General features: G+C 36.1%; 6 protein-coding genes and 1 non-coding gene across 7 annotated transcripts; 6 read left to right on the top strand and 1 right to left on the bottom strand.

Annotated features, from left to right (window-relative positions):
* Positions 1-1,601: 1,601 nt before the first annotated feature.
* On the top strand, positions 1,602-9,309 carry LOC145224424 (uncharacterized). The gene is made up of 17 exons (XM_080090913.1): positions 1,602-1,897; positions 2,117-2,313; positions 2,703-2,744; positions 2,926-3,014; positions 3,111-3,189; positions 3,362-3,419; positions 3,499-3,587; positions 3,914-4,036; positions 4,218-4,251; positions 4,320-4,360; positions 4,825-5,026; positions 5,727-5,869; positions 6,284-6,427; positions 6,501-6,615; positions 7,181-7,354; positions 8,116-8,264; positions 8,780-9,309. The coding sequence occupies exons 1-17, from the start codon at positions 1,690-1,692 to the stop codon at positions 8,840-8,842; spliced, it is 1,950 nt and encodes a 649-aa protein (XP_079947039.1). The 5' UTR covers positions 1,602-1,689; the 3' UTR covers positions 8,843-9,309.
* Positions 9,310-9,853: 544 nt separating this feature from the next.
* Positions 9,854-12,060, top strand: LOC145224724 (thioredoxin domain-containing protein 12-like). Its single transcript, XM_080091292.1, has 5 exons — positions 9,854-10,415; positions 10,598-10,739; positions 11,036-11,151; positions 11,491-11,580; positions 11,981-12,060. The coding sequence occupies exons 1-5, from the start codon at positions 10,322-10,324 to the stop codon at positions 12,049-12,051; spliced, it is 513 nt and encodes a 170-aa protein (XP_079947418.1). The 5' UTR covers positions 9,854-10,321; the 3' UTR covers positions 12,052-12,060.
* On the top strand, positions 11,877-11,948 carry Trnac-gca (transfer RNA cysteine (anticodon GCA)). Its single transcript has one exon. It is a non-coding gene; the product is annotated as a tRNA-Cys (tRNA).
* Positions 12,061-12,276: 216 nt separating the features above from the next.
* LOC145223427 (EF-hand domain-containing family member B-like) lies at positions 12,277-13,165 on the top strand. The gene is made up of 2 exons (XM_080089854.1): positions 12,277-13,064; positions 13,123-13,165. Exons 1-2 carry the CDS (start codon positions 12,277-12,279, stop codon positions 13,163-13,165), a joined length of 831 nt encoding a protein of 276 aa, XP_079945980.1.
* Positions 13,166-13,314: 149 nt separating this feature from the next.
* LOC145223426 (EF-hand domain-containing family member B-like) lies at positions 13,315-13,923 on the top strand. Its single transcript, XM_080089853.1, has one exon. It carries the CDS (start codon positions 13,315-13,317, stop codon positions 13,921-13,923), a length of 609 nt encoding a protein of 202 aa, XP_079945979.1.
* A 32-nt stretch (positions 13,924-13,955) lies between these two features.
* LOC145224723 (uncharacterized) lies at positions 13,956-17,394 on the bottom strand. The gene is made up of 5 exons (XM_080091291.1): positions 17,128-17,394; positions 16,811-16,954; positions 15,731-15,833; positions 15,278-15,462; positions 13,956-15,059 (listed from the first exon to the last, which is right to left on the bottom strand). The coding sequence occupies exons 1-5, from the start codon at positions 17,281-17,283 to the stop codon at positions 14,232-14,234; spliced, it is 1,416 nt and encodes a 471-aa protein (XP_079947417.1). The 5' UTR covers positions 17,284-17,394; the 3' UTR covers positions 13,956-14,231.
* A 399-nt stretch (positions 17,395-17,793) lies between these two features.
* On the top strand, positions 17,794-21,719 carry LOC145224533 (hydroxysteroid dehydrogenase-like protein 2). Its single transcript, XM_080091054.1, has 7 exons — positions 17,794-17,891; positions 18,259-18,422; positions 18,982-19,195; positions 19,493-19,710; positions 19,932-20,126; positions 20,733-20,930; positions 21,335-21,719. Exons 1-7 carry the CDS (start codon positions 17,878-17,880, stop codon positions 21,571-21,573), a joined length of 1,242 nt encoding a protein of 413 aa, XP_079947180.1. The 5' UTR covers positions 17,794-17,877; the 3' UTR covers positions 21,574-21,719.
* Positions 21,720-22,039: the final 320 nt, after the last annotated feature.

Raw genomic sequence — 22,039 nt, 5'->3', positions numbered from 1 at the left:
TCAAAATGCATTGCGGGACAGTCTTATTCACCAAGCTTGATGTATGCTTTAAAGGTATAGACGCCTCGGCACATTAGTGTCTTTGTGTTCCACAGGTACGCCTCCATAAAATTGGAGTGTTTAACATTTTAGTGGGCGTATAATTTCAGTGCTACAAAATCAAAAACACAGAAAACAACGGTGAACAACGAAATGACTGCGCTTTTCACATGAAAATTTTTAAGGGTCAAAATCAAAGTTGGTTGTTCAACTATAGATCGCTTGAGGGCCGGTTCAAGTAGGGACCTACCTATGATTTGAAGATATAGTCAAAAACATACAAATCTATGAAGATATAATGGGTATTTAGACCCTTCCTTGGTAATTGACTAAATTTGTCCTAAAGGAAGTTTTTATTTGTCTCCGATCTAAATGAATATATGTAGGAATTGCATGGTTTTAGTTTTCAAAAGAAAATGGGAGTATCCCTATGTAAGCTAATTGTATATCCACATAACCACACAAACAAAAGGCAGACGTAGGCAAACACATAGTAATTGCTTATAATAAAGGTAAAACATTTTCAAAGTTTAGTAAATAAAACCACAGCAAACAAAAACAGTTGTCGTGTATGTATTACGAAATATAACACCATTTCCTACTTTTTCTGTACGGTGATAGCCACTACCCTAGTTTTGTTGATAATGTAAACACAGTTCATATAGTCACTTCCGTAACAAAAAGTTTGTTGATGCATCTATGCAAATTCGCCGATTGAGCCCTAATTTTGCTTGCGGTAGATTATTTATCGCAAATTATATTTAGTAGGCCTAAATGTCGTAAAATGTAAAACCAACGTTTTCTTGGCAAGAAGTAACCGAGTAGACTAATTCAAACTCAATTTAAACATTGGAACACTATATACTTTTTAAACCTTTAAGTTTAAGTCAGATAACTTGTCGTTGTTATGAATTATCATCAATGCTGCAACGTGCGCAAGGTGTATTCTACATACACAAATTTATGTTTTAATTAAATTCAAACATTGGCATTTTACAAACTAGTGGCTCGACAAAAACCGACTAAGATCAGTTATTGGCAAGCAAAAGTTCAAGTCTCAAGATACGGGGCGAAAGCCATCGAACACCTATTTGTAATTAAAAACTGGTACGTTTCTGCGTCCAAACGTACCTTTTTTTCATGTTTAAAAGTATGTGGTGGATAACCACTGTGACCAATGATACTATACAACATAGTATCATTGCTGTGGCCGTGTGACGCCATCGACAAAAAACATGCGTTTTTTTTATCACCAAGCAAACAGAACTTATATATTTTTCATAATGTGTCCCTAATGCATTTTGTTTAAAAATACTAATGTTATGTACAGAACTTGCAAATACCAATTTACAACAATGCAAACTATTTACCTTCGATATTTGTGAATTACGTATGTTTAAGTTTCTCTCATTCGATAACACACTGGCCATGAGCGGGATTTTTTTTATTGTTTTTTTTGTGACAATCATGATTGTTTGCAGGATTGCAGCTTTGTGCAGAAGTTCAAAACAATTATTGTAATTGTTAATAAACCTATGGCACTGATGTTGTCTTACCCCATTTTAATATTTCTTTTTGACTATGCAACATATAAAGTAAACAAAAATGTATGCTAATTTTTTTTGATTTAGTTTCTTTGCGTGGAGATGTATGCGGCCTCCTGTTGTCCTAGTAACTGCAGCAAGTAGGGCAGAAGAACTTCCCGACGAGTTTATTTTAAAAAATAGGAGCCTTTATTGCAAGTGGTGCAACAAAGTTATCACTTCATTAAGGAAGGACAACATTGTTGAACATCTTCATTCAAAATTACATCAGGACAACAGAATGGAAAAGGGAGCACCTATGTCGTTTGATCCAAGTAAATGTGACTGTGTTTTTTAAAACTATGCTGCAGACTTTTGGGGAAACCTTTTTCTCACAAACTTAAAGAATGTAAAAAAAGGCAAAAGGGTAATCTTTGTCATTGAAAAACTGCACATTAGTCTGTTGTTTTGTTTGACAATAGTTGCACTAGGCTAATCTGTTCAACATTGTTATGTAATTAAAAATTAACTCTTACTTTTGTCTTCACATGAAGGGTCACCAAAGATGCTGCGAATGAAAGCCAATCGCAAAACTGGCAGAGAACGCCGACTTAAAGGAATTTCTCCAAATAAAGAGCAACATAGAAGAACTCCTGAATCAGACAGTCAGGAAACAGCCACGGAGTCTGACGAGGAAGAACTAAAACATATTTTTAATGAATCCGACAGTGAAGAAACAGAGTCATTTGAGGTACATTTTACATATTACAGAAACATTCTTTATATGCTTTTTTAAATCAATTTCACAGGTTCCTAACCTTTTTTCCCATGCCAGTCTTACGATATTGACCCCGACTTTCAAGCCTTTTCAAAGGTTTCTCAAACACATTTTGTTTTGTCTATTAATTTCAGATCTGTGAGAGGCATAAACTCATTTGTTTATTGAAGTACAATTGTAATTAACATTTTTGCACTGCCAAAGTCTTTGGATCCTTATAGTAAAACAAGAGGAGTCATCTTTTGGGAAATTGCTGAGATCTAATAATGATAAATGTGTTACCTATTGCAATCTATTAAATTGTGATTGTGTTTACTTAATAACCTAACACTTTCTATTTTTTATTATTTCCAAATTTTTAGGGCTTTGATGAATCAGCAGTATTTGATTTTTCTCCGAAAAAGGTACGTTATCGACAGTTTTTATTGAATAGTAATGAAATGATTAAAAGTATTTTATTCATAGCCTATATATATTAATCAACCAATATGAGTTTTTTAAGTACTGTTAAAAATATTTAGTTAGTAGTTGAATAGCTTTTTTGGCCATTTTGTGATTGTTTTAGCCATTCAATTTTTGTTTCAGAGAGATTCTCGTGTTCGAAAAAGGCCAGCTCGATTGAGTGATGCTACTGATTCGCAGCCAGGAATGAAATCTCCACCTGCTAAGAAAAGGTAATTCAATTTTTACTCACAAATGTCAAGAATTAAGAAACCTTTTTAATGTATCAAAACTATTTCGAAAAGTTATCAGTTGAATTTATTTTACAGCAAAGGAGGATCTTCATCTGATGGACTGGCTTCACCCAAATCTCCATTTTCAATTCGATCACTTCCATTGAAAAAGCAGGTGAATGTCTAAAAACCACTTGTGTACATTGTTCCAAATAGAATCAGTGTTTAGTAATTATGGTTTGGCTGTTTAGTGTTATACACAGCTGATGCAGTTGTGTTGCTGTAGCATTTTAGAGTAAAATTGCTCTTTTATAAATTATTATTGTCAACTATAATTTCTTTTTTAGATGAGCTACAGTGCAAGAGTTTCAAATGCACTTTCATCAGCTAAACCTACTAAAAAAGGTGTGTTTATAATAAACAACTTTCGTATGCTTGGTATTGCAAGAGTAAAAATAACTGAGCAAAATGTTTACTTTGTTAGGTACTTTGAAAATCAAAATCAGTAGAAAATCAAGAGAAAAATCTAAATCCTTCCATGTTGAATCCAGTGGAACTGAAGACACAGAACAAGTACGACCTAACAATTAATAAACCATATGTCTAATTTTACTGTTTTTAAACCGACAAATTGTAAGGGGAACTTTTGGTTAACAAATGTTAAGTTGTATGGAACCACTAAGTATAACTATTACATTAATGTAGTGTGACTAAGTATATTTTTGGGCTTCATCTACCATGGTTATAATAGAAGTATGATACCATATCTTCAAAGGTTTTCTTTTACCTATGGTTTGCAATTGCAATATTTTACTCCACCACAAAGCACTATAACATAATGTTTTTGATCGTGAAACAAAATAAATATCTTCTCTCACCTTTTTGTTTTTTTAAAACAGTCAAACAAAAGAGTTGCTGCAGCAGCAAAGCATGGTGGATTGAAAATGAAGTTTGTCATAAAAAACTTAGCAGACAGAGGCACTCAAAAACTCAAAACTGGTCGTAAATATTTAAAATCAAAGGTAAAATTTTGCTGTTACTGAAGCTATATAATTTAAGTTTGGTGTATGGTATTTGTGTAAACACTGTAAAGCCTATTTGAAAATAACATTAGTACTTCAACTAAACAAGAAAAACACTTTGTAATTTGTACAATAGTTGGTGTACATATGCCTCAATTTCATGTTTTTTTATTTGGTTTAGAAAAACAAAAGAAGAAAATCAGCTCCAGCAGAAGGTAAGTTATTTTTTTTATTTGAATTGTTATTTTGAATCATGCTGCTTATGTTGGAATTTAATTTACAGTTCCTTCATATGATGATGATAGCACTGATGTCCAACAATCAGTAAGTAAAAGTAGTCAATATTTGAACAAACTGCAAATATACCATGTACGTTAATTTAAAATACAGGTTCTGCCTAAATTCCTTTAAAATAGTTTTATTCATAGACCAAACTTTGGCAAAAAAATATTGTAATAAACTTATGTGCTAAAAGTTCTTTATTAACAAACATATAAAAAAAATGCATAAAAAGAGTCTTGCAACTGTGCTAAACAAAAAAAAATATTGTGTAATATATGTAAAAATATGATGTTAAAAAGATTCAGATAATTCAAAAATTTACTGCTTTTTTACTTGCTGGTGATGGCATAAGTGTCAATTGTTAAATAAAACAATATCTTGTACATTTTTTGACGTTTTTGTTGTTAAAATTTTTTAACGTAGTTAAAGAGTAACAGAGCAGTAAATTGCATACAGGTTAAAGTTTAAATACAATAAAAATTCTAGCACAATTTTGATTTTTTAAGCCATATGCTGAACCATCAGCAGTGGAGGAAGTACTACAGGAAGAAGAGGTTGCAGAAGAACAGGTGGTGGGTAATGAAGTTGTGGAGGAGGAGATTGTGGGTGTGGATGAGGGGGAAGTTGTATCATGGGAGGACATTGCTGCTGATGAGGAAGATAATTTTGATGATGAAGTCCCAGAGTCACCACTGCCTGAAGTTGAAGGTGAGTTATAATCTTGTTAAATAATTCTTGTTTTTATTAAAATTGGTCTTCATATTTATTGATTTGAGTACTGAGTAGGAAATATTGAAGTAAAATTAGTCAAATTTTATGTTTTTAAGGTGGTCATCGCTCACTAATGTTGCTTGCTGTCAAATATTGATAACTTCCTGCTGTTTCCCCCCCAAAAAAATAAATATATTTAAAAAAAATGTTTGCATAAAAGTTGTGTCCTTCATTTAAAATTTTGCTTCACACAGGGTAAAAATAAAAAGACACTTGGACAGAAACACTTTGCTTTAAATAATGGTTGCTTAAAGTACCATCACTTTTTTTCGCTTTAATATTGGAAACCGGTTAGGTTTTATATTTGTGCCAAAAGTATACAACTTTATCAGGGTGATTCAACAACTAACTCGCAACTAAAAAGTAAAAAAAAACTTTTATCAGTCATAAAAAGTGGTAAAGTTTTCCCTCTGAAAATCCGATCCAGAAATCCTGGTATTTAAGGCTTAATGGGGATGGAGGTTTGGATTACAACAAATTAAATAAAAAAACTGGCATAAACTAGCTTTCCTCGGCAAAGTTTTTCAACCCGTAACAGCTGCAGAATGCAGCCAAACTTTAAGTCTGCCTACTTGACAGAACATTGAGAAATCAAACTGAACAGTGTACAGCAGTGTAAGCATTTTGTTGTTTATAGAAATAACTGCTGAAGAAAGTCTTGCTCGTAAAGCAAATCATGCCAGAAAAATGGCCAAATCAGTAAATTCAGCACAGTTTAAGAAGAAGCGTCTTTCTGCTGCCAAGAAGAGACAGTACATCAAACAAGAAGACAAGGACAAGGTATACTATCTTCACAAGTTGTTCTGGTGCAGTTGTTTTTTACTGCATGTTGGCAAAACTAGTTTTCCAATATCCTATTCCTGTGTACAGTAAACCAGGGGGCTGCAAATACTTTATGGTGCGACCCACAAAAGTAGGCCTCAAAGTCCTGCTACCTAAAGACTTAAAACAAACATTGTGTTGAATTTTTTTGCCATTCTGACAATTTAAAATAATTTTCTGAACGCTGGCATAGTACTTTATAGTTTGAACTCTCACTCGAATTACTACACCAGCGATTCTCAAACTATGTTTCGCGGAACACTATTGCGCTCTTAGAGATTTTCAAGTGTGTCGCGAAATATTTGCTATGTTTGAAGTACAAACATTTACTAGTGTTTTAGGACTTAATGGCGAGGACCTAATATTGTGCAGAAACAACGAAAAGCAAGTGGTTACATGCTTTGGTCGAGCAAAATGCGAAAGCAAGTTGCCACGCAATATCCAGGACTTCAGTTTGGTGACGTCAGCAAGAAATTGGGGGATCTCTGGAAACGAATACCGGACAAAGAGAAACAGGTGTGTGACGTCACAAAGCTGTGTTGGTGGCGTCATGGGCCGAGGAAAAGTCGGAACTTTGTTTTTTTTTCAGATGTGGAAATACCGAAGTGTAAAGATGGCAAATCAACTTGAGAAAATGCAATCCGCGCCACGCAAGAGAAAACAGGGAAGCAAGATGATTGAAACTGGGCCGAGGAAAAGACAAGGTGTGAAAAATATGTAATTGTATCTGTTTATCATTTTTCAATGTAATACTGGCATTAGCTGTGAACAAAACGACGTTACTTCTACTCGTTTTAAGCGCACAAAATGTTTTTAAGAGTGTTGTCAAATGTTTCGAACTTGTTAAATCAGTGTATTGTTTGCAGAAACATATATCCCGTTTCCATGGCCGTTGGTACGATCGGACTTTTCCGCTATTTCAGTCCGATCGGACGCAATAAGGAATGACTCAGCATTTTTTCAGCGTTTTCGCGGACCTCCTCGCGAGGAGGTCCGATCGGACTTTTAAAAGTCCGATCGGACCAACGGCCATGAAAACGGGATAATATAGTCTTCCATTGTGACCAAATTCAACAAACAGGTTTTAATCAAATCGTGATGGTAAAACTGAATCTATTTTAATAACAGAATCAATACTCAGTGATTTAGCAAACAAACAATTCAAAGTGAAATGCGTATTTTAATAAACCCAGTGTTTTATTTTCTTAACCGTTTTAGTGGTTGTAAACCAGTTACATCACATCGCATAACATTTCAAATATATTACAGTGGCGGCACCACGCATAACTCAGATCAAGGATTACCCCCTGCCGCCATACCCACCTCATCGCAACCCTGAAGAGACTATGAGGCGGGAATTAAGCAAGTTATCACCTCCCAGTATCGAACCAATAGATGCTGCTGCACATTTTCATCTGTTAGGCGAATCTCTCTTGGCTATCGGTAAGTTAAGGTTTATGTTACTTTTCTATGCGCTTGTGTCATTATGATATGCAGTAAACTGAAAAACTTAACCTCAAGTGGGTATATTTGCTGGTACAAACATAAAAACAGTGCTGTAAATTGAAAGTAGTAAATTTTGATCTCTAAACCGCGTAACAAAGAAAAAAATGATACTTGTTATGTTTGACTTTATGCTTCTTTGGTTAGACACCTTTAGTATGCTCGCTAAATATATGCTGAGAGTTATGTTCGCAGCGGGAAAATACGGTAAAGTGTGCTTGCTCCCTATCTCAGAAAAAGATTTGCATGTCAATACACAGTGTTTATTAGCATCTAGTTAAGCAAAACTTTTAACGCTTTGTTGAGAACCGAGCAAAAAACGACCTTTGTGATACGCCGTGGTCAGAAAACTAAATCTTTGCTGATCTTCCTTTAATGTTCGGTAAATCTAAGGAACTTCAGTCATCAAGGCGCTGATTCTGTGTTGAGCATTGCGTTGTTATGCTATACGGTAGCCCACTACCAACTAGGGGTGATGGCAATCAATGTTGCAATGTGTTTTTTTTGTCCAACTTACGTATTGTTTTTGCGTGGCGTGGTAATGCCGACGCATGCGTTCACACTTGAATTCTACAAATACATGCCATTGGATTTTTTATATTTATTGTCAACTCCGTTCAATACAAATGCGCTATTCCACCTTGAAATGTTCTGAAAAAACATAATCTCCGAAACTTAATGTCAAGTTATTGTGTTTTTAGGTCGGAAAGTTCGCAACGCGGGCAACGGTAGTCCAATGGGTGGAGTGATTCCTACCATGCTGGACAGTCTTTTGTGTGCGTTAGCTCCTCTTATGTCTCTTACCAATCAAATACCGGAACTGCAAGGTTCTATACCGGAAGCTACACTTGTAAGTTATATGCTGAGTAAATTACTGTTTGAAATATCCAATTAGGATGGTCATTGAAATAGGGAAAATTTCAGCCTGCAGGCCAAATGAGTTGCTTGCAACTTTATAGTTAAGACGAACCTAACCTTTGTTGCCTGCTAAGTATGTGTGATTCGTGTTTTTTTTGAAAAAAAACAAAAACAAATCGTATTATGCAAAATTAATTTTGCTTTTTGGTAGAACCTTTCTTAATGTTTTCCATTTCTGTCGGAAAAACGTCCGCGCAATTGTGCCAGTTAGAAAATTGTACAAAAGGCTCTTTTACGGTTTTGAAAGTACTTTCAATGTAAAGTCTACTCTACTCTATCGATGTTTTTTATATTCTTGCGATGCTACATAAAGCTTTATTAACTTGAATGGGCAAAAACGACACAAGCTAATTTATAGATTGGGAAAGCACTGTTTTAGAATTTAGATGCTCATCAAACTTAAGTTTAAAAAAATAAATGTACTTTTGTTTTGTTTTTTGTGTACAGTCTGGAACACTGGCCAATATCGCACATTTTATCCCATCACCGTCACAAAGCATGAAAACGTGACCGCAAAGTGAAATGTTGCGGGGTGGAAATGTCCCAAATTGAAAGTTAACCGCTAGAGGAGCTGTGTACACATCAGAAGTTGGAAAAGCGAGTGTGTGGTTGCCTAGCGACTTGTTTGTCTTGCTACGTAGTAATGAGCTGTAATAAAACCTCCGTTTGCAGGACGTGCCTCAAAAGGTTTTCTTGAAAACAAATGTTTGTAGTCATTGTTTTACAGACAAAAGATTGTTAGTTTCATCTTTTGTATGAGTTTTGCATATATTTTACCTCATTCTATGCCCTTTTTGTTTTTTAAGTTTAGGCTTTAATGTTTGCTATAATGAGTCCAACAGATTGTGTCATACTTTATCTGAATTGTATCGGTTTTCTGCATGAGAACGTGTGGTTGTTATTGCTAGAAAGAGTTCGACATTTACGTTTTTTGGAAACCGTTTTTTGTTTTAAAAGATTAAACAAACGTTTGTTTATGTATCTTTTCCGATAAGAAGTCTTATGATAATGTAGTCATATTTTATATTTTTTGTACATCGAAAGATAAATCTTGGCAAACAGTTTAGCAGTTTGAAGCAGGGAGTCGAACCGCTTGTAATATGGGTTCAGGTTCGGTTCGGGTTCACTTCGTTTTGTTTTTAAGGGTTCGGGTTTTGTTCCGGTTTGGGCAAATTATCCGGTCCAAACCGGTTTGCGGTTTTTGAACCGGTTCAAATTTTCATTCGTTTCGACCCATCATCTACTTGGCCTTATCAAACTCCAAAATAATTTTGACCGTGCACTGATATTTTTGACACGCCCTATAAGTGTTATCTAACGTGTTTTTCAGTGCGCTGTTTTGAAAAAAAAATCACAAAATATAAAACGGACTGCATTGTTTTCTGGTTCAGTTCCGGTTCGGGTCCAGCGCCAAACAAAAAAAGGGTTCAGTTCCGGTTCGGGTCCAGCGCCAAACAAAAAAAGGGTTCAACTCCGGTTTGGGATTTTAGAAAATCGTCTTTAGCGGTTCGGGTTCGGTTCGGGTTTAATGAAATTAACCGCTCAAACCGGTTCGCGGGTTCAGTTCTGGTTCGACTCCCTGGTTTGAAGTGTTGTTTCGTTAAATGCTTCTTTTACGAAAAGGGTTACTGTTTAAGAAAAGTGAAAGCAATGCGCGAAACAAAATGGCGGCAAACTAATTATGGACCTGGCTGAATTTCGGTACGATTTGTCCCACGGTAAAAATATGGATGCAACTTGTGTATGTCGTGTTATACCAGTGCGGAAAGTATAATGTATTGCCTGATTCTTCAAACCGAACTGGTTTGAGTGCGACCCTCCGGTCAAGAGGGTTTTGAAATCGATTTTAGTAAAAGTGGCATAACGCGTGGGCTACGTAGCCAAAAGCGAAGTTAGGGAAGTATGCTAATCTTATGTAAATCGCTTGTTTTGATATTGACATATATTTTGACCTATTTTTGGAGATAACATTGTCAATTGTGAGGTAAAATGCGGCAAAGTTGGTTTGTGTTAGTATTTTTGACAGTTTTGTGTCAGGCATCCACAAGCAGCCCACCTCCCCCATCTGCTGAATTACACAGAGGTAAGAAAGCTTAAGACCAGTCAGTACTTTGTAAATACAGATAAAAACTGGTAGTAACATAATTAGCCTGTGAATGTTTGCGATGTTTAATATCGCATGTCATCATCGGTGTTGAAACAGTGAAATTTTAAATCAAACAAATATAGTAAAATGTTATATCAGTAACAATTGTTGTTGCTCAGGTTTTGGAGCACACATAAAGTGGTTAACTTACAAACAAGCGTGTGAAGATAGTGCCAAAACGAGGAAACCAATCATGCTCATTTTTCATCAAAGGTGGTGCAAGGCCTGTCGGGAACTTATGCCCTCGTTTCGAGATTCACCGTGAGCAGAAGTGATTTATTTAGTTTAAAAATATATACACCAGTTTAAAAACCCGTGTTAAGACAATTACATTGCATGCTTTTTTAACAAGTATAACTTAAAGCAAAAACAACTATTGGCGCAGTGCCTCAAAACGTATGAGTTTGATGAAACAGAAATTGCATCTTTATTTATACCAACCTTACACGAATATACGACATGTTTTCCGATAGCTTTGCGAACAAGTATGCAGCTATACCACCTAAAGTTGACGTACACTGGTTTATAGAGTAAAACGCTTCTGTTTTGTGTGACAGATATATTGCAAAAATGGCCCCACTGTTTGAAATGGTTAATCTGATGGACGAAGAGGAGCCACTTGATGAAAAATTTAAGCCGGATGGAGTGTACTACCCAAGGATTTTGTTCATGGGTAGGGTAGGGTACAAAAAAACGCACTTACTGTTAGCAAATACCTTTGCAACTTACCGTTTGCAGCAAAAGTCCATCTTTCTTTTCGCTAGTCGCGAGATCTCCACAGTTCTGACTTCTGGCTTACAAAACAAACGATCGCATATTTGCCATAGAATGTCAAGCTGTCTATAATTACGTCATAAACACCAGACAAAGTTCATAACTGTGACGTTGTTATTGGTTGTTTATGTTGCAAACTTGAAGGCGCTCTTGTAATTTAAATCGTCAGATTCTTCTTTAGTAATGTTAACAGGGTGTATTGTTGCAAATTACCTTAAAGAACCATAAGTTTTTCCAGGACCTGATGGAGTTGTTCAAGACCAAATAAAAAACCCAACTGTATCTGCCAAGGAACCATTCCAGTATTATTATCCGGAGGCAAATTCCTGTAAGTTTTCGCCACAAAATACGAGTGAAAACCTGACGTGGTTTTTAAGTGTAGCTTTGCATTCATTTTCAAAAGCAGCTTGCAAGAAAGTTTTCTTGTATTTCCGATTAATATATTCATGACAGAAGAAGCTGCGTTATGAAAATATCCGCACTGTGACTATTTTTAAATACTCCTTGTAGTTAAACGACATTTCAGTAGATTGAAACTGAACAATAGATTTCGCCACGTATACCAGACATTACGTCACGCAGTCTCGAAGAATAAGTAGTCAGTTCTGCGACGACAATTGGCGCGGGGGTATAGCTCAGTGGTAGAGCATTCGACTGCAGATCGAGAGGTCCCCGGTTCAAATCCGGGTGCCCCCTCTTTTACATTTTAACCCTTTCTTTATTTGCAGTGGCAAGAGCCATGATGCAAGCAATCCACACGTTTTACAAGGTGGAGGAAGCTGGCGAAAATGAACTTTGAACTTAAATTTGGATTTTTTTTTCGCAATTTGTTGTGCGTTTACTAAATACTAATAATTGTTTTCTGTGATGAATTGTTTTAACAAAGTGCTTTGTGACGTACAGTTGTAACATAGCAGCCAAAGCAGAAAGCACAACAAATTTGTCCTTAATCATAAACTTATTTTAAGCAATATTGGTGTGGCGCTGATTGCTGTGTTTTTCTGCCCGTGGTGTCAGTAAAAATATGATCCTATCCGAGTCTTCTAAGTCTGTAGGCAAAGGTGTTGCAGGGAAACTATTCAACCAAGGTGGAACTGCCAAGGAATGTCTACAACCAACCTGCAATGGTAGTGACTTGGAAGATACTGAAGCTAAGAAATCTCCATCTCACTTGGGCGTGGATAGCATAGTGCACAAAATAACACATGGAATGAGCACGCAGCCTTCAATAATTGCTGGAGAGCTTATAAATCCAACTCCTAAAACTTTGTTTCAGCAAAGACTGCTAGACAAAAAGGAGCATCTCTATGCCAGTAAGTGTTCCCCTTTGGGAAAATTTAGGTTAGCCCGGCTACCTCAGCATCGAATTCAAGATAGTAGATCAGATAACACACAGCCATATGGCATTCCTACAATCTTGGATATTGAGGCTGGAAAAATTGTCAATCCCAATAAGACCAGAAAACAGATCGAAGATGAGACTAAAGCTGGACATGATCTGTACGTTGTGACTCATCGAGATTACGATGTGGGCGAAATGTACGATAGGAAATACGATTGGGGCAGTACCAACCCAAAGACAACCCGTTTTGGTGTGGAAACGCCACATTACAACGACGGTAGAAACATGGCTGAAACTCTGCGTTGGATGCACAAAACCCCGGTTGAGAAAACAAATCTCATCGTGGCAAAACGTCTTGACGATTTCCGGGAGCGCACTCAGCCACAACTTGGCAAGCCACACGACCCAATTGCAGACACCCTAAAGACAGGCCCTGGACATACTTACGGCGTTATTGTGCGACCAGACAAGTACGGTGTTGGCGATTTACTGCATATGAGATCGCCTCGTAATTATCTGTTGGGCAAGGATCGAAAACGAGGCGTTCTTTCAACAGTCAGGCAGCAGCTAAAGAAGGCAAACTATCATAACTTTAGTGATTTGAAGTCAGCATTTAAGCACTATGACACCGACGGCAAGGGTTACCTCGACGCACAAAAGGTTCGCGACGCATGCTGGAAGTTTAATCTTCCCATTGACAATGATCTACTAGCGTCCCTCATGCACTACTGCACTGTACAAGAGGATGGAACAGAATCTGAAGAATGCAAGTTAGATTACGTAAAATTCGTCAACTTTTTGAACTGGAAAGATAAGTTTTCACCGCTGACAAACGGCCCGGGCGACGGAGAACTAGCTGATGACGTCACGCGTCTATGTAAGCAAATTGATAAAGCAATGACCAACCACATTACGTCATCATCAGCGATCGACGCAGTCGTCGGTGGTGCAAAATTAAACGAACAACGAGCATATGGCGTTCCGACCGTCAGATCGGACGTTCCCGCTCCTCGCATCCGACGTATCAGCGATCGAACAAATTACGGTGAGGAGTATGACGCGTATGGCCTGGTCAACCCGTCAATTTACACAAAACATGGCGTTTTTGAGCGGGATTTTTTTGAACCAAGATCCCATGATGAGGTGAAGAAAATATTTGAGGGCATTGGAGTGAATATGTCTGACGAGACCTTCGAAAAGGTTTGGGATTTAGCGGTCAAGTGGACAGGAGGATGCGGTGTGGATGCTTCTAAAGCGTCTGTGGAAGCTTTTCGCGTTATTCTGGACAAAATTCAAGCAGCTTCGCTTGAAGAAAAACAGGCGGCTTGAGTCGAAAAAATGTTGGATTTCCGAAAATAAAATTGCAGTGGTTTTACGCTTTTTAATAGTTTAATGTCGATATAAAACAAATCTCTAATGCTTGCAGGAAACAAAATAAAAATACATTTTAGGCACAGTGATTGCGCATTCGCAAAGTAGGCGGAAGCCTTGAGAAAGTACGGGAAATGGGCGGTCATATTATTGCTAGTGCGTCTAAAACATATGACACAAACACCTAAAATCAATCAACAGTACTTTGATACTCAAACACAGGGCCTACTTAGTCTTTGACAAATAAGGTTAAACGCAATTTTTTGCTAAGACGACAACTTGGCATATCTGCGCGTAAACCTACTATTTCTAATTGTATGTGGAGCCCGACTATCATTCGTACTCGCAGCGGGAGGACGAGGCATGATTTTCGGGCGGTTTTTCTCCATTTTCTTGTAAGTGGGTATTTGTTGTTTTTCATTGTTCGCTGAATGGATGGAGGCTAGATCGTCGGTCTTAAAGTCACTAGAGCTGGATGTGTTATATCCTAAATCACCTTGAGCATCACCCTCGGTCTGCTTTTCCCAGTTTTGCATTCTACTGTGGATTGTAACCAAATCACGGGTCGGTGGCCGTGAAGAAACGCCGCTGTCTGGGCTGCCAGGTACGGAAGATGACATGCCCTTTGTCCAGGAAGGTTCAACCCAACACTCTGTGGGACTTGCTCTATCCAGCAACATGCTCTCCCGTTCAAAGTTGGTTATTCGATGACTTGAAGGCCGCATTGGCAAACAGGATTTGCCTAAAAGGGGACTGCTTGGTGCTGAGTGCTGAACCAAACCTTGTTCATGGTTTAAATGATTTGAAGCATCAATTGGTTTCAATCTAACTTTGTTCGGAGATGGTGGAGTTTTTTGTTTCATTTTAGAAGGGCTTGGAGGTGAAGGAAGAATTTCTCGTTGAATTCCTATATTGCTCTTTGTTGACGAAGGCCTCTTCGAGGTTTTCGTTTCCTTAGGTGGGATTTTTGTCGTGTCAGATAAAACCTGTGATTCCAAAGTTCTACAGACCTCTCTAAGTTTTGATAACGGAGGCTCATGTATTGGGCTAGTCGGTCTGTCTCTTACAATATCATGCTCTTCTTCAACACATTTCTATGACAACAAATATTAGAACTGTCAGCATATATTCCAAACAGTTTCATGACCATTAATCTATAATTCTTTTTCACTTTGCATTTAAGGTGTATAGACTTCACCATAAAAATATGAACTTAAGTCTATTAAACTGTAATATGATAATCAAGGGCAACTAATGTTAACATTGTTTTCAAAGCAAGAAAAACAAACATAATCTTATGGATATATCTGACCTGTAAAAATTTGATGTCGTATTCCAGGGCTTTACATTCGTTCTGTATTGCATCCCTTATCAAATCTGCCACCTTATCAATATCTTGAGCATTGATGCTTCTCTGAATTTGTTTCAACTTCACTGGAGAAGTGTGGTATGAGTGTTCTGGATCATTTTTTCTCATTGGAGTCAGGGGACGTTCAACTAAATAGACAAAAGCTGTTTATGTACAGCAAACTTCAGTTAACCCAGATTCGGTTAGTCTGGATCTTCACCAATTGGGACAAAACTTAAAGTACATATGATTTGTACTGTGGTAAGGCTTGAACTGACCGGCATCCAAACGTGCCCGGACTAACTGAGGTTTACTCTATTCTTCACATAAGTAAACAATCAATTGTATGCCAAACAATGTCTGAAACTTTAAGTAAAGAACAAATAGCAGATACAGTGACATGTGTTATTCTTTTACCAGAATCTGTGTTATTTGTTGCCACAATCGCATATTTGATCAACTTCTCATCATTTTTTGTAAAGCTGAGTGGCCTGTTGGTTCCATTTCTCTCATGAACTCCCTAAATCAAGGTATATTGTTATGAATGAATACATGCACCTTTTAACTATTTAGGTAAACATAAATGCTATTCACAGGATCTGTCCCTCTAATAGTAGGCATGTTAATATCCACGATCACTGAGTCAAAACTCTTTCAGTAAATGATTAATTAAAAAGCAAATGCTTCTGACTCAAAATCAGTAGACACTAGGTTGGTATATTCGAGATATATATATATTTCACCTATTCAGGCATCGTCAGTCTCTAAAAACTGCAAACAACAAAGGTAAATTAAAAGAGAACAGATGTAAAAGCATACAAAATAAAATAGTAAAAAACTAAAACACTAAAAGCATTTTTATCTAGTTTGGTTAACACAGTGTACACGAACACAAAAGCATAAATGTAACGAGGACGAAAAACAGACGCACGGTGGAAAAAAGGAGAGAGGCGTAAAACGGAAAAAGATAACGTCAACAGACACGCGCAAATAAAAGTGATGTGCAGTTTTTATTCCTAATCTTGCACGTGTCTGTTGACGTTATCTTTTTCCGTTTTACGCCTCTCACCTTTTTTCCGCCGTGCGTCTGTTTTTCGTCCTCGTTACATTTATGCTTTTGTGTTCGTGTACACTGTGTTAACCAAACTAGATAAAAATGCTTTTAGTGTTTTAGTTTTTGACTATTTTATTTTGTATGCTTTTACATCTGTTCTCTTTTAATTTACCTTCGTTGTTTGCAGTTTTTAGAGACTGACAATGCCTGAATAGGTGAAATATATATATATCTTAAATATACCAACCCAGTGTCTACCGATTTTGAGTCAGAAGCATTTGCTTCTTAATTAATCTTTAACTATTTAGAAGATAAATTTAAACTATCACTATCAAGAAGAAAATAAAATGCCTTTCACATTTAGTGTTACAACAATCTTCAGGGTTAAAATCACAATCACTACATTTTTTGCTGACATGTATAATTTACATAATGTCACTTACTTTTGCAAGCAGTTTAATTTGCATTGTCAGCATTTCCCGAGCATTTGGTGGATCAAACATGGTAAGATTGTCAATAGATTTGGTGACAGTTGGAGGTTCTGTCTGCTCTCCAACTTCTTTCCATATTTCCAAAAGCATGTCCAGCTAAATAAAATAAAAACCCCACAAAATTTAAATCAAGACTTTAAAACATTTTCACAGGTTCAGTTAAACAAACGAAAACATTTACCAAATAAAAACACATTTCAATCAGAACTTAACGGTAACAGGGCGTAAAAATACTGAAGAACCCAAATTAAAACAACAAACCATTATACCTCTTGGCGTAAATCATTGCAATATTCGATGGACGACTCGCCAAGGTATGAGCGAACAAGATGTAGTTCTTCACGAGAAACGATTGATTCTATCAGAAAAACCACGGAAAATGGGGGCTTGTAAGGTTCAAGTTTTTCCGCATTGTTTCCAGACATTTTTGTACAACAACACTCAAAACATCGTCGCTATGTGAGTAATGGACGCTATATTTTTTTTAAAAACGGAGCACTAGGATCCAATAAACGGATGCTATTTCAAACCCTTGAAGTTCATAAAATCTGCCCAATAGTTTTTTTATTAATATTGTGATCAACAGTAATTAAATATATATGTTTTGCATGGATATATTTTGCTTCTGTTTGATGCTAAATGTACATTTTTAATAGTGAAGTATACAACCGAGACGGATACAACATAATTTAGTGTTTCGCTAATTTTTTTTTCGTTGAATAAATTTTATCAATATATTTCACCTGTAAAACCAGTATTAAAATAAAAAGAAACATTTGAATAATTAAATAGTAACACAACGTTCAAAACACATAAAAACTAAAATTTAGGAGTTAACTTTAACATATCTAGCATTTAATCTGTTTTTGGTCCCTTTTATGGCTGTATTTTTGCCAAATTAATGTCAAAATAGAAACACTGGCCATAAATTGGACTTTGCCCTATTTTTTTGGTGCAAATTTTACTTGGGCGTTGAAAGTTTTATCGTTGCATGTCATAGAGATTCAAAAAAAGCAAAAATGATGAACTCAGGGTAGGTATCGTTATTGTATTCGTGGTAATCGTAGTTTATCTTCTGTTTTTCTTACTACAGCAATGGCGCCTAATTTAAAATCCAAATTCCAAATGTTTACGTTCCCTCTTGCGTTTGTTGTTATCGCTGCGGCTGCGCTACTGCACAAATATCTGTTTCGGTTTACATTTTTATGTTAGTAATAATAACGAAGTTTGGAAGTAAATTTCATCCACAAATCTCTCTTCTTGCAACTTCTTGTAAACTATATAACTATTTTAGATTTTCTGTTAACATGAACTAAAACTTTTTGTTGAGATTGTAATGGTTCGGGATTTTTTTACAAATATTTTGTTTTTGAGCCGTACTGAATATGTTTTTTTGGCAGAAAACTGGCTGGTTACACACTATTTATTACTGGAGCTAGCAGAGGAATTGGCAAAGCAATTGGTCTTAAAGCTGCTAAAGATGGGGCGAATGTTGTCATTGCTGCAAAAACGGCCCAAGCACACCCAAAACTTCCTGGAACTATTTACACAGCAGCTAAGGAAAGTCAGTAGACTGGAATGACTATACTTTTATAGTCAATTATATATCACATTTTAAACAAATGAGACAATAAGTCAAATTCTATTTGCCTTGTCACTTCATCACATTATCTTGATATTAGTTAATAGTATGTATGTGAAACAAGGACATCAAAACAACTAGGGTTTTCATATCTATGTTCTGTGTATGTTTTGCTGTAGTATCACAATGACCTAACAAATAAAACATTGGACGCACTTGCACCAGTCTGCGGAGTATGGCAGCTGCTATTTTTTTTAAAAAAATTCTTGCACATCAAATTTTGAAGGTTGCATGCGGAAGTTTTGCACTAAAGGCATTTAATCGTCCTGCCTTGACCTCTATTGCTTGCTTTGTGCCTGCTGAAATTTGTCTTGCAAGTGGACTTAGGATGGTGCACACACACACACAGGACATGTTGGTCATGCATGCTAGAGATCGTTGGGAACTGCCATGTTCTGCAGACTGGCACTTGCAGATACTGTTGGCTGAATAAAACCCACCTAGAAAAAACATTTTGTCATGTTTCTTTTCTGTTTTACAGTTGAAGAGGCTGGTGGAAAGTGTCTTCCATGTATTGTTGATGTAAGAGATGAATCCACAGTACAATCTGCTGTTGATGAGGCTGTAAAGACTTTTGGTGGCATCGATATTGTTGTGAATAATGCCAGTGCGATTAGCCTTACGGGAACATTGGACACTCCAATGAAAAAGTATGACTTGATGAACCAAATAAATGCAAGAGGAACATACCTTTGGTAAGTGATGAACTTACATTTTTTGGCTTTAAGTAAGGTTCTATTTTGTTTGTTTCTATGATTTATTTGCCATTTTTGCACAGTAAAATTGCTGCTCTTTAAAACTAATTCGATTAATTAAAACCACTGTGGACTAAAGTTAAAATTATTTTGCAGATGAATATATACCTAAGAGACAGAATTTATGTAAAACTTTTTGAAAGAAAACATTTTCATTAAATTGACAATGATTTTTAGCTAGCTTTAATGTCAAAAAAGTTACATACCAATAGTAGCTCTTACCCATTTTTTGTCCAGCTCTAGAGTTTGTTTGCCACATTTAATGAATTCCAAGGATAGTGGCAAGCAGCCCCACATCTTAAATATTAGTCCTCCTTTATCAATGAAGCCAATCTGGTTCAAGAATCACACTGCTTACAGCATGGCAAAGTTTGGAATGTCCATGTGTGTCTTAGGAATGGCGGCAGAATTTCAAGAGAAAGGAATAGCAGTCAATGCACTGTGGCCAAAAACTGGTAATTACACAATATTAATTTTGGTTTTTACATGGGTTCAATGAATGTTGCTTTTCCATAAGTTGTTAGTGGAATGAGCCCACTCCATAAACTATCTTTAAACTGGTATGTTGCAAACACTTTCCCACAGGTTTGTGCTAAAAAAAATTCAGTAATGAAAAAAGAATGTACACTTTTTCATTCAGCCAATCCCACAGTTATAAAAAAATATATTTGTCCAGCTATCATTACTGCTGCAATGGAAATGCTTGGAGGACAAGACATTTCATCACAATGTAGAAAGCCCGAGATAATGGCTGATGCTGCATATGCAATTCTAACAAAAGATGCAAGTTTTACTGGTAACTTTGCTATTGACGATGAACTGCTGGAAAAGGAAGGCATCACTGATATGGACCAGTATGCAGTAGAACCAGGTACACCCGATGAAAAGCTTGTTGACATTGTAAATATTGGGGAGGGGTGGCTGAATTTGGTCAAAGCGTTTCCGAAACAGCAGTAAAATGTTGTGCAATCTATTCTAGAATGAAATAGTCTTATGCTTAGGAAATCATTTGGCAAAATTAAAAACTTTTTTAATTGCTGTCTCACCCAAATATGGACAGCAGGACAAAGTACATCAGCGGCTAGGCATTTTTTGGCACAAATTATGTGGTGTTGAAGACAGTTTATTCTTGCCTCAACCAAATTGTTTTGAAAAGTTATTTTGTGTTGTTATTTCTGGGCTATTGATTCACTGTCAAATTGTACTAAATAGATCATAGTATGCTGTTTATGTTGGATTTTAGTATGCTGTTTATGTTGGATTCAAAATTTGGTGATAAAACAAACTTTCAAAATTCTGTTTTCTGGTGGTATCAACTTTTAAAAAACATTTTTTTCTTAAATTTCACTAAAAATATGATCTACAGCTAATTCACTTTTGTATTCAGATTTTTTTGATTGTTAGTAATCATTTTATTGCTTTAGTATAAGTTCATGAATAAATCAATTCTAATGCAAAATGTGTTGTTTTTTTGAAGGCAAACCTTTGATATTGGATTTCTTTTTGGACAATATTGAGGTGGATTTTGAATCACAGATAAGACAAGCACTACAGCAAGGTCAACAAGGTTCCAAAGGGGGTAGTGAGGTAGCTCAGGTGTTTAAGAGCATTGAAGCTGCCATGAGTGAAGAAGTTGTATCTCAAACTGGTGGAATTTTCAAATTTGTGTTATCCGGTAAGTTTTATGATAGTTGTTTAGATTTAATATCAATAGTGATTATCACGTAATTTAATGTTTGCTATTTAAATGTAGATCTAGCAGTTTATATCTCTTTTTATTCGGTTGTAATCATAAGTTGAAGATTTTAATTTTTTTAAATGAAAAGATTATGTAATATTTGTATTTCTTGTGGAGCAATGTTCGAAATAATTAGCTATAGCATGAATGATTTGATAAGAAAGGTGTCTTGATATGCACATCCCTAGTTAGATCCACATTTTATAGTGGACTGTTTTCTTTCTATTATAAACTAGTTTTATTCAATTTTAAAAATAACCCTTTTTTAACGGTTTACTTATTTTTGAAGGAAATCAAAGATTCTTTCAACAGAAATAATTCTAACTGCCCTGTTTCTTTAGGTGATGCTCCAGAAACATGGGTTCTTGACCTTAAAAATGGCAGTGGTCAAATTACAAAGGGTGATGGTAGTTCAGATGTCACCATGACAATGAAACCTGATGATTTTGTGCAAATGTTCCAAGGAAAATTAAACTCCACAGCTGCCTTTATGCAGGGAAAGCTTAAAATTGATGGAAATATGATGTTGGCCATGAAACTCGAGAAGCTGATGAACACAATGCAAAAATCGAAGTTGTAATTTTCCTATTTTGACCAGTGATATGCAAAAGCAAGTAGCCATGTCAGATTTATAATTCTCTTTGATTGTGGAAGTGCCAGATGAGTTCAATCTGTTTTATTTTTTTGTTGCTGTTCCTGATGAAATAAATCTAAACACCTACAAACTTTGCAATGCTGAAATGTTTGTCATTTGTGGAAGTGTAGAATAAATACCAAAGCGAAGGGTAACAATAACAACACCTTCAGTCTTTCAGGAACAGAATTGATATAATTTTGTATCACTACCATTTCAATGTTTTGCTTTTTTTAATTTATGGTATTTAATTATATCCTATTAATATTGTATGTACTCCAGTGTTTGTTATTAGACAGGTGACTGTCTAAACAAGCAAGTCATGTAGGCTAAAAACCAGGACTTGTTAGTGACCAAAATTTTTTTTGCAAATCAGAGTTGTTCAAAACTGCATTGTTTAGTTCAACTAACT

The sequence above is a fragment of the Phallusia mammillata genome, chromosome 4 (assembly GCF_965637545.1).
Source record: "Phallusia mammillata chromosome 4, kaPhaMamm4.hap1.1, whole genome shotgun sequence".
Taxonomy (NCBI): Eukaryota; Metazoa; Chordata; class Ascidiacea; order Phlebobranchia; family Ascidiidae; genus Phallusia; species Phallusia mammillata.
This window is presented reverse-complemented; position numbering and strand designations above follow the sequence as displayed.